Raw genomic sequence first — 12,627 nt, 5'->3', positions numbered from 1 at the left:
TCCTTCCTTCCTTCCTTCCTTCCTACTTTCTTTCTTTCTTTCTTTCTTTCTTTCTTTCTTTCTTTCTTTCTTTCTTTCTTTCTTTTTTTTTGAGTTTCTTAATAAATGTATGTTGAACCATTGATCAGTCTGTCAGTGCTGACGTGAAGAATGAGTTTGAGTTTTTACTCTCTGGTTTCCTTTATGGTCCTTACAATCTTGGATAAGTACTTCAAAGTGAAGTTGATACTGTCTTAAAAGATGATGAGATACAATTGTCTGCAGCCTGCCCTTCCTTGTTCAGTAGATGTTAGTATTTACTGTTCAAAGAGACATAAAATAGTATATAAACACTTTAAAACAAACTGGCAAAAGGTGTAAACTCTGTTATCTACAACTGCTTAAAGAAAATTTAAAAACATCACACTTTCTTTTCCTGAGTAATTTTAATCATCACCTAATTCCCACCTCTGTACTTCACAGTTCACATGTAGAAAGTGGAAAGCAAAGGTAATGAAATATGAGACTATTCAAATAAGATATCTAGATGAAAGGAGAGCCACAGAGAGACCTAACATTTCCTAATGGTGTTATATTGCATACAACCACAGAGGTCTGGGCTCATAGAACCTTGCCATTTCCACGTATTACCTCTGTAACAGTCAAAATGACAATATTATGACAGTGATGCAAGCAAGCAATTTATTTTTCCCAGCAGAGGGCAGTTGCATAGAGAAAAGTCACTGTGTTTGATGCATTAGCAAGGTGATATTTCCTTTTGCATATGTATGGGCTGGAATACATTGGAAGATCTTGATTTTGCCTTACTGGAAGTATATTTCTACTGAGAATCCATACTATGCAATACAATATTTTAATGTGATAGCATAAAAATTGTTAACAAATTCAGAACTAATGATTCAATTTCTGAACTGTTTAACAGCTTTAATAATATTATTTTCCCTTTAAGTTACTATAATAAAGCACTGTTTATTTATATCTCAAGAAGAGTAGGTGTTGGAGTTAGATCTGAAACCATATGATGAGGAGGGACAATAAGGCTCACAAGATGTCATCTTTCCTCAACATACTGTATAACTACACATGCACAAATTTAAAAGCACACATGTATTCACAAATACATACATATTCACCCACAAACACACAGTAAATGAATGTGAGACAAAGCAAACAACATCTATGATGTCATGGAAGCAAGATTACAATGATAAAGAGACGTCATATTCTACTGCCATCTGAAAATTCTTGTTTTCTGCTTCCTCAGAACACTGTTGTTTACCACGTGTAGGTCCATGTTGAGAGGGGATTTGAAGTATGAAAGTTCAATGATCTCTTAATGAAAATAGATGCTAACTTCTAAAAAGCCATTGTAAAATGCTTGCCATTTACTGGATATATATATATATATATATATATATATATATCATATTTTATATATATATGTTCAAAATAAGTTTTATGATAAATAGCCAACATGTCAGGGGGAGAGCTGGCTTAGTAGTTACCAACACACACTCTCCTTTTGAGGAACCATGTTAGGTTCCAAGCATTTATGTCAAGTTCATCGCAATTGTTTGTAATTCAAGTTTCACTCTCTCTTCTTGACTCCACAAACATCTGCATATATACACATATTCAGACACACATACACACACACACACACACACACACACACACACAAACACAAAATAAATCCTTAAAAATAATCAATGTGATTGCTTATAAAATACGATTTCAACTGACTTTTCTGACATTAAATTGTCATGAAAACATAGCAATGAAAATACATAATGATAACATTTGTTATTATTGGTCATTTCTATTTATCATTAACAAAAGGATAACATAAACTAAAGCGCATATCATAGCATTTGTTCCCCATTACTGGTTTACAGAGCAATATAGGATGTCACATGACATAATGTAGACCATTCAAAAACACTGCTGGGAAGAGACCCAACTTTTATAGATTGCGTGAAAATTAAGACAGTCAACAAGGCAAACCATGGAACACTAAAAGAGCATCATAAATGGATAGGGATGAGAAATATATAAAATTAGAAAGGAAAAAAATCTATGCCACAAATGTTAGTGTTAATATTAAAAAATAATTTAAAATAATGAAATGCTTCAAACATAACAGTATTAGACTCAAGTCAAGCAGATAATTTAATAAAACTAAGATACATACAAAGAGAAATTAATCATTTTAAATTACTTGAGACAAGCCTATCTCACTGTGAGAAAATATTGTAAGCTTTTCCTTAGCTTCCAACTCATTTTCTTTACTTTTTAGGAAAGAAAAACAAGGTGAACAAGAGTAGACATGTTTTTTCACTAGTAAAAGTCACGATATCTTGACTACATAGCTTGGAATTCAGCCAGTGGCCTGGTTATTTCTTTCTGAGATCTGAAGTTCATACTTCAATTTCCCTAATACGAGTGACTATGCAATTCAGACTATCTGTCCTTCCTTTTCTTTAAATTGTAGCATATATAACTTTCATTGTCTCTTTTCATGTACAGTATTATTAAAAATGAAATTGTTACTCAGGAAAACATTAACAATATTATATACAAATGAATGAATAAAATGAAATAAAATTAAGATAACAAATACCAATGGTCTCTGTTTATGTCTTTGAATGCTGCTTTTCATTGAGGCCGTAAATAGTGGTAAATGTTAGTATGCTTTTATCCCTTTCTATATTTCTACCTTCTAGAAAAAATTATGTGCCTCTCATTAAATTAAATAATTTAAGTAGAAGTAACATTATAATCAGTAACTGGTTTATGCTTACTGTGACTATGAGTGGTGATGGTATGTATTAACTAAGTTAATTAGTGTGGAATAACCCAAATCTCTGTGAGTGGATCACTCTTTATGGAGAAGCTCCTGAGCTATGTAAGAATGGAAAAACTTTTCCTAGCCACACTATACAATTTGAGGAAATTTCCTAAGGTTACACTCCTAGATGAAGACCTATAGGCACTTACTGGCTACTAAGAGAGAAAACCAGTCTTCCCCCAGGATAAACCACTTGACAGAATATCTACTCACATATACTCAATCCAAATTAGTGTACATATGAAAAATGCTAAATAAACTCAACAGGTTATATTTATGTATTCATATACATTCATCTCACTAACAATATGACATGGCCAGCTACCTTTTGTATTCATTCTAATGATGGAGTAGCATAGAACTGTGAGCTAAAATAAACCCCTTCTCTTTAGGATGATTGTTGTAAAGATGTTTTAGCAAAAATATAAATAAATAAATAAATAAATAAATAAATAAATAAATAAATAGATAGATAGACTAGACTAACTATTGTATGGGGCAATGCATTACAAATTCAAATTAGAGAACACAAATATTTTATCAAGTATATTTTACCTACTCTGATCTTCCAAAACTACTTGAATTATTCATTGCATTCATACAAACATAGCAGCTGATATCAGATAAGCTAGTGTAGGTAATTTGAAATGCTTACATAACCCAAATGTATTATATTAAAGTAGATTATTTAATTAAAAAATGAGTCTTTTTTGTAGAAAAAAATGGTAATTTAAATTGTCTGCAAACATAGGTAAGGTATTATTTCATATTTACTACTACAACCAGAGAAGTTAATTAGCACATGCTATTCACAGAGACTGATTTGAAAGATTATTTATTACATTGATTCTTAATTTAATTAATTAATCCCTAAACTGAATTTGTAAAGATGCTGTGCGGCTCTGTTCCTCTTGAAAGTCTTAGACTGAGGCTTTGCAAAGGAAGAAAGAAGCTCTTGATTTGCTTTAAATCATAGAAGACCATTATAGAGAATGATGACTGTGAACACAAAAATACTGGTGAGAATCATAGGAAAGGGTAGCAACAAACTGTTACCTCACAGGGCTGTTGGAAGAATCTGGGTCATGAGCTGCTACAGTGCCAATGATATACCCCACCTGTGTCGCTTCTGACACCTCCATGGGATACAAGGGTGAGGAAAAAACAGGGGGCTCATCCACATCTTCCACAATTATCTTAACTGTTGTTGTGTCACTGAATGGACCCAAGCTCAGAAACCGGGGATCAGCATCTCGATTTGCAGCTTCTATGCGCAGTGTATAACTTGTTTTGGCTTCAAAATCCAGTTCCTGTAAAGAAAGTTATTAAGGAAATTAAATTACCAATTAGATAGTCAGCAAAGGACAGCCTTTTCACTTATGAATATGAATAACCATAGAGGAAACTCTGTCATGAAACCGCCCAACCAGCATTCAAACACAATAAGCATTTATGTCAATCAGAGTCCTTGCTAGTTTTCCAGCTCAGACATTGGTTAAGTGCTTTTGAGTTAATATAGTCCATTCTACTGTTACACATTTTTTAGGCAAACTCAAGTCTTTACAACTTTATATGAAAGAATGCTATAATTTAAAAATATTATCCAACAGGGCATCGGTATAATATTCTTGAATCGTATAATATATATACTCAGTAATATACATTATATGGGAAGAAAATTTCTTTGTTCACTTAGGCCCTCATTTAAAAGATCAACGGTTTAGGAGGCTATGCTTATTTTCTGAGTTCCCAGGTGCTCAAAATGTAGATGTAGTTAGTAGAAATATGTTTAAGGTGCTCAGACTCACACTACAGCTTATTCCTTTCTATATGGCACCCACTGTTGATGCGTTCCTTAACTGTCTATTGCTAAACCGAAATGCTCTCTAATTAGGTGACTGATACTTGTATTTCAGACTATAAAATTTGTTTGTGATTTTCTCAGAGGACTAATGGTGTTAAAAATCTGTTCAAAGGCAGTCACTGGAAGCTTGAAAAGATTATAAAAAATAAATATTGCACTAAAAGCACCATCTTTGAGATATATAAATATATATGTATATTGTATGTGGATGCTTGGAACAGTAACTTGTGAAGAGAGACAGCTACTCAGAGCTTCTGTTCTCAATTGCATCACTGAAAAAGGTTCCCAAATTCTCTATATTTAATGATTCAAAACAGAAAGATTATAAAGTAATAAAGAACATGATAGAAATATGGCTAATTCCAAAGAACATTTTACTTAGTATAAACATTTAACAAAAAAATACATTGAAAATATAATAGTGGCAGTTGGAATATAATTTTATGTACTATGCCTACAGGCATATGTGGGCATTAATGTGGGTATGCAGATATTCCAAGCCATCTCCAAAAGGGTATGAAATCAAGTAAAATGTATTTAAAACAATTTATATAGTATAACATATATTGACATATGTTGTATATAAAACAAAGTACTATATTCTATATATCATATACAATATCTAAGTTTTGTAGTGTTTGTGATATATACAATACTATAATACATGTAGTATACATTATACTTTACATAAATGTACCAGCACTCTTATACAAATATATAGATAGATATAGATAGAGATAGAGATGCATGCAATATTTATTATATAATTAGATTATGCTGCTCTGTTTTAGCTAATAGAAAGGAAAATTCATACACAAAATTGGTTTCAATGCCTAACCTAGACAAACCTTAGCTACATTCTTATACAAGATATGTGTCATGTATTAGTTTGATACAATCGATTAGGTCCATGTATTTATTATCAGCATTCATTTCTCTTTAAGTTTTGAAAAGAAGCTCAGTAATTCTTAACTGAATTTTAGCAAAACTACAAAATTAAGACACTGATCTTGAACACAAACAACCTAAAACTTGACCTATGACTTTGACACAGATGACGCAGATAGCCCACGTGGGAGACAGTGAAAGAAATGATATATATCTTTTCTTGATCACAAACAAAACAACTTTGTAAATAGCTCCAGAAGGAAAATTAAAAGTGAAATTATATCCCAGGTTCTCTAAAAAATGCTGAAGCTCAGGAAAAGCAGTGACACAGAAATCATCTTGTTAAAATTCTATAGTCCTTTAATGAGAAAATTTTGTGTTTATATTTTTTATTATTATTGTACTTTGTATGCACAATACGTGTTCTTCCAAACACTAGGGCGTACATGTGGAGCTAAGGGGACAACCCTATGGATTTAGTTGTTTTCTTCCACCTTTAAGTTAACTGTGGGAATCAACTCAGGATCCCATGCTTGCACTGGATGAATTCTTACCTACTGTGTAAGTTCCTTGGGTTGTTTAAGTATGTAGAGTCTAAGACTCAACTTTCCAGCTTATTTGATGAGGCATCAATTTAAAGATGAGGAGAATATGTGCAGGTATGCATACTTTTTAAGAGCTCTTTCAGGTAATTTTGACACAATTCCTCACTGAGAAATTCCACAGTGGTTGTGAAATTTTTACTGGGCCTGCGCCTACAACTCACTGCTTGTCAGTGGGAGTGCTGAGAACCAAGTAGAGAATCTGTATTCACCAGAAACTGTTTACAGACATTGACAGACTATGAAATCTTTGTATATAACCTTGTTTTAGTCTCATGTTACTTATATAAATGTCAAAATATAAAAGAAAAGCTTTCATCAAACATTACGTCTATATTAAACAGGGCAGGTTAAGATTCTATTTGGGATCTCTTTGCAAACCAAGGCAAACTACAATCTAGCTTTAATATATTTAGTCAAACATATTCAATAGTACCAAAAGGTACTGTTCACGTTAAATTTTGTCTCACCTACAAATAATAATTTAAAATTCACTACAAATGTAAATATAATTATTTTACATTACTTATAATTTAAATATGTTTGGAAGGCAGCACATGAGGTACAGAATCAGGGTGTTATAAATTCATAAAAAAACAGTAATACCCAAGATATAATCTGTCTAGAGCATAATGAAAATAGAATAATCAAAGAATTTATATTATAAACTAATATTTGAGGACATGTTACATTAAAAAAATAGTTGCAGATCATGTCTCTCAGTCATGTATTCACTATTTGAACACATTTTAAAAATGACATTTAATTCATTTAATTCACTTTTTTCTTCCTCATTACTAAGATACATGAAATGCATTTTTTAAAGTGTTATATTTGTTTATCAGAATAATCCTTTACACAATGCTAATGATAATGTTAAGACAGCCCAGAATAAGAAAGAAAAACACAAGTATGGTGCTTGAATCTCAAATCTCATAAGACTGGAAGTTGCATAACAAACCAGCATCACACTGACACTTTAAATATATAATAATAAGTAAGACTAATTAGGCATGCAGATCTCTGTATTATAAAGAACAAAATTAGTAAAGCCATAAAGCCACCCTGGGAATTATAGGTGCTGATTAGTCACGTGTCAAGGATTCTGATGTCAGAGTCATAAGCAGAGGCAAAAGCAGCTGGTTTACTAAAATTGGCTCACTGGCTACAAAAGAGACTTTTAAAATTTACTATTAGTATGGATGATTATATCTAAAGACAGGGTCTGTCAATTTCCTGCAACTAGCCAGATGGTAAACATCAGACATTACAAGCTGCATGTTCTCTGCCATATGTGAAGGAAGGGGCATAGTCGTGCATCGGTGATTCTACACAGATGAACTTGTAATTCTGAGTCATTTCTTTGTATCCATGGGCATCCACATTTCCCAATAACTTAAAATCAGAAAATATTGTAGCCGATGAATTTTATAAAACACACATACAATAAATAAAAACTCCATTAAAAAATTAAGGCAGTCCACAAAGGCCAGACATATCATCTTTTTAGATCAACTGCTCACTCTTCTTTTAACACCTTTCACTGCAATTAAAATGAACTATTTTACATGGAGAGTACACTTGCACCTGTTGTTCTCTCTTTCTCCTGTAACTTCATATTTTTTAGATTCATGGGAAATGTTTTAGAGACCATTACCTTCTATTTTTTAAAATCTTTTTTATTGGATAATTTATTTATTTACATTTCAAATGTTATATCCACTCCCGCATCACTTCTGTTTCTTTCCCCTACATTGAGCACTTGGGGGTATCAAGACTTCACAGTACCAAGGACCTCTCCTCCCATTGATATCCAACAAGGCTACATATGTGGCTGGAGCCATGGGTCCCTCCATGTGTACTCCTTGGTTGGTGGTTTAGTCCCTGGGAGCTCTGGGGGTTCTGGGTGGTTCATATTGTTGTTCTTTCTATGGGGTTGCAAACCCCTTCAGCTCCTTCAGTCCTTTCTTTAACTCCTCCATTGGGAACCCCATGCTCAGTCCAATGGTTGGCTGAGAGCATCCTCATCTATATTGGTCACCTCTCTGGAGGCAGCTATATCAGACTCCTGTTAGCATGCATTTCTTGGTATCCACAAAAGTGTCTGTGTTTGGTAACCTTATATGGAATGGATCTCCCTGTGGGGCAGTCTCTGAATGGCCTTTCCTTCAGTCTCTGCTTTACAACTTGTCTCCGTATCTCCTTGTGTGAGTATTTTGTTTCTCTTTCTAGGAAGGACCGAAACACCCACACTTTGGTTGTCCTTCTTTTTGAGCTTCATGTGTTCTGTGAATTGCATCATTGTCTTCTTTATGGATACTACTGTAACCTCATTGCATAAAAAATAATAAACCTTTACATCAAGAAACATTCATGGCCAAGTAATTTTCTTCATTTAATTCTTTAAAATACATTTGAATATTTTTGAAATTATGTGAATGCATGTGTATGAGAGTGAGGGTATGTGTACTTTAATACAGTTACCCATGGAGGTTAGAAGAGAACATCAATTTTCTGAAGCTGAAATTACAGGTAGGCATGAGCAGTCCAATAAGCTTACTAGGAATTGAATCAACAACAACAATATATGCTTTGAACCTCAGTCATTTTCAAGATTCTTTTTTGAGGAACTGGGAGGGGGTTACTGGGAGGGGGCAATGGCTGAACTGTAAAAAAATAATAATAATAAAAATAATTTTAAAAAGGCATTTAAGTAAATGGCAGATTAATAGCATTAAGTCTTGATTATCTGTGCTCCTTCATGCTGTCAATATTTTAACCATCTCTGTAACATTGAACAATGAGCTTTGATGGGGTCCTGAGAGGACAGCCGATACTCAAATTGTCTCTAAGAAGGAGACTCCATAGTCTTCTTGCTCCACCTTCAGCGTTAGGAAGAATGCTCTCTACAGGGATTGATTTTGCCTTGACATAGGACTGGCCAGATGTCAATTGCAAAATGAGTAGATTTTTTTTAATTGTTTAAACAATACACTGTGTTATTTTTTATTATAGCAGCTTAATACAGAATATGCACTATTTTGAAGAGATATGAAAACTATATAGTTCAGAGTTCTACAGAAAGTTACAAATATCAATGTTTAAGAGTCAAAAATTCTATAAACTTGTGGCCATGTAGGTTCCCCACCCATAACTTTTCTGTTATATCACACAAGTTTTCTGTATACATCTCATTTGTATTTTTTAAAAACACGCCAATGAGACAATTTATTAACATCCATAACTCTGATTCCAAGGAATCTGACATTTTCTTCTGGCAGATACTGCACAGGGCACAAATAGACACATAAAAATAAAATAAATTGTAAAAAGCATTCCATTCTGACTTGATCTATGTTTTATATCAGATATAATATATGTTTCCCAAAATTCTTTTTTCTTCCTATGTTTATTAAACTTATTTCTTGTAAGTAAATGACTGTAAAAAAGACAATATTGACAGACAAAATAGCCTGTACTACAACTCTTCTTTAAAGATAATCTTACTCCAAATAAATTAACTGTTCAGAATCTTCAATGTAATCTACCACCACAGAGAACGCATGACTGAAAAAAAAAATCTGTACATTTTATGCAATGATTAAGCTCTTTTCCCACTAGCTTCTAAAAGCCAAACACAACCTATTCATTATGCAGAACTGCGTGCAGTGCTGTCATTTTGTTTTGTCCCTGGGTTGTGACCAAGAAGGTCTTAATGTTCTCTTCAGCTGTGGTAAATTTAGACAGTCTTTTTTTGGCTTCATTTTCCTAAAATCATTTTCTTTAGAAAACTTACCATGTAAATTGTTTCTCTGTTCCTTGGAGATTTAAAACCTTCTAAAACTTCTGTTCATTACTTACAAGACAAGATTATATCTTTTAAAGACCCAATCCAACACAATGAAATGTAACCAAAGAAATGAGAGGACCTCTCCCTTCAGTCAATGGAGGAGTTAGTTAGTGACTAGTTTTCGAGGGTCTTATACTCAGCTTAATATCTCTGTTGCCATAAAGACACAGGCAAAACAATTGGCAAACTCTAATGCGCCATGGTGCCTCATTTTAAAATTCAGTTACACACAAAAAAATATCTGTTTGCATTACTAAACCTGAATTTAGACTGCAGTTGAATGAAGTATGATATTTTTCTCTCTTACAACAATGGTCCTAGAGTTAAAGTCTACTTTCTCTGGTAAATTTTGTACAGTGTTATTTTTTTGTGACAACTACAAGAAATTTTAGAAAAAATGAGGGTTTGTCTTGAGATTTTTTGAATCATTAAATCTATAGCAGGTTAAGAATTAGAAGTTAGTTATTTGTTGAAGATAATGACAGTAATGTGTAGAGAATAGATTACGGTATTATTTTGATATTTTATAATGACTTATGTGAAGTATATCAAAATAAAATTTAAGAGTGAATGACTGAGCCAAGTGGCTAAGGATTTGTGAAGGTAAGGCTGGGACCAGACTAGAGGGGGCACAACCAGGATTTAAATAAATTTTTAAAAAATTAATTAATGAAAAAATGAACAAAATCAAACAACAACAAAACCAAAATCACACTGTGTGTCTGAATGAATTTTATAGTCCTTCAATTCATAATGTTAACATTAAAAATATGCTTTAATTATATGATTATCAAGACCACATGAATACACATTATCAACACTCACATTATGCAAACATACTGTGCCAGTATATACAAACTATTACAAGTAATTCCTCCAACACTAAATCTAAAACATTAAGTTATGTGGGTAAATTATAAATAAAAATATAGTTATTAATATCAGAAACTTAATTTATAATATGGCAAAAATGTTACTCTTATTTCCATATATATTTTAATGTTGAGATAGCAATCTCTAATTTAACAAATTTCAAATGGATTCAACGCGTAATGTCTCCATTTTACTTCTTTTGTTTCAATGTCAATGCTCATATAATTGCATGCTTGATCCCTAGTTGGAACTCTTTGAGAAAGAATAAAAAGATTATGAGGATTATGAGGTTTGCCCTGTTGGAGAGGAATGGGCTTTGAAATATCATAAGCACATGCTAGTCTCTCTCTCTCTCTCTCTCTCTCTCTCTCTCTCTCTCTCTCTCTCTCTCTCTCTCTCTCTCTCTCTCTGCCTGCTGCTTGTAGAAAAGGATGTAAAGCTCTCAGCTACTACTCTAGTTCTAAACCTGTCAGTTTTCCACCATGGTTATCATGAACTAACACACAAAGACTGCAAAAAAGCCTCTAATGTGTATTTTTGAAAGAATTGCCTTGATTAAGCTGTTTCTTAACAACAACTAACAACTCAAAGCAACTAACAGTTCTTAACAACTCTAAAAATTTATCATAAATTGAAGACATTTCCCATTAATAAGTCACATTTTTATTTTTTTATTTTTATTTTTGTTTTTCTGAGACTTCTTTTTAATTAGATATTTTCTTTATTTACATTTCAGATGGGAGTTTCCCCATCTGAAAACCCCTTATCCCCTCATCCCTCCCCCTGCTCACCAACCCACCACTCCTGCTTCCTGGCCCTGACATTCCCCTATACTGGGGCATAGATCCTTCACAGGACCAAGGACCTCCCCTCCCATTGATGACTGACTAGACCATCCCTGCTACATATGCAGCACATTTTTAACTTATTATGCAATTACATCATTCTCTTCTCTTTCCTCTCTTTAAACCCTCTTTTTCCCTTAATACTTATTGCATACACACACACACACACACACACACACACACACACACACACACACATACACACACAAACACACTTTGCTCAGTCTTTATAACGTGATTTGTATGTATGTCTTCAGGGATGACCATTTGGTCTTGGGTACCTATTGCTATGTTCTTCCTTGAAGCAGCACATTTCTCTTGCTCTTGGCATTCCTATGTTCTCTTGTTCTTTGTGTAGCATTGCATCATTGAAGCTGGTAGACTTTTCTTCACAGTCTATGGCATGTCTAATGGTGTCAATATTGTTCAACTCATGTGTAACTCAGTTTAGTGGTTTACACCTGTAATCCCAGGAATTTGGAGTTCAAGAACAAATTCAGATACACAACAAATTCTAAATTAGCTTACATGACAATAAACAGTGTCTCAAAAACAAAAGAAAAAATGTTGAATTTAAATCTCTTAATATACACTGACTATTGCTTTAAGAGTTTTACAGTATTCAACCACTAACTACTTGAGACCTATCATTTTATTAGGTTTGACAACTTTTAATCAGAAGTGGAGATTCCAACAAGAGCAGTTTGAGTTTCTTATTCATGGTCATAAATGCAGTGAACTTTATACTATCTCAGGACCTGTGTTCCCACAAATTCACAAGATAATGTGAGTAAATGAACTATAAAACAGATTTAAGAGCATGGTAGAAGGTGAAATGGAGAGAGAGAGAGAGAGAG

The 12,627-nt window shown here is 33.2% G+C and overlaps 1 protein-coding gene across 6 annotated transcripts in view; it reads right to left on the bottom strand.

The window, feature by feature from the left end:
- Cdh7 (cadherin 7) overlaps nt 1–12,627 on the bottom strand; it is a 152,761-nt gene that overhangs the window by 49,566 nt on the left and 90,568 nt on the right. For all 6 annotated transcript variants that reach the window (XM_021197642.2, XM_029539124.1, XM_021197640.2 and 3 more), the window contains one exon: nt 3,905–4,158. In XM_021197642.2, coding sequence (XP_021053301.2) covers nt 3,905–4,158 — 254 coding nt within the window. The remainder of the gene's footprint in view (nt 1–3,904; nt 4,159–12,627) is intronic.

This window comes from Mus pahari, chromosome 5 (assembly GCF_900095145.1).
Source record: "Mus pahari chromosome 5, PAHARI_EIJ_v1.1, whole genome shotgun sequence".
NCBI classification, from domain to species: domain Eukaryota; kingdom Metazoa; phylum Chordata; class Mammalia; order Rodentia; family Muridae; genus Mus; species Mus pahari.
This window is presented reverse-complemented; position numbering and strand designations above follow the sequence as displayed.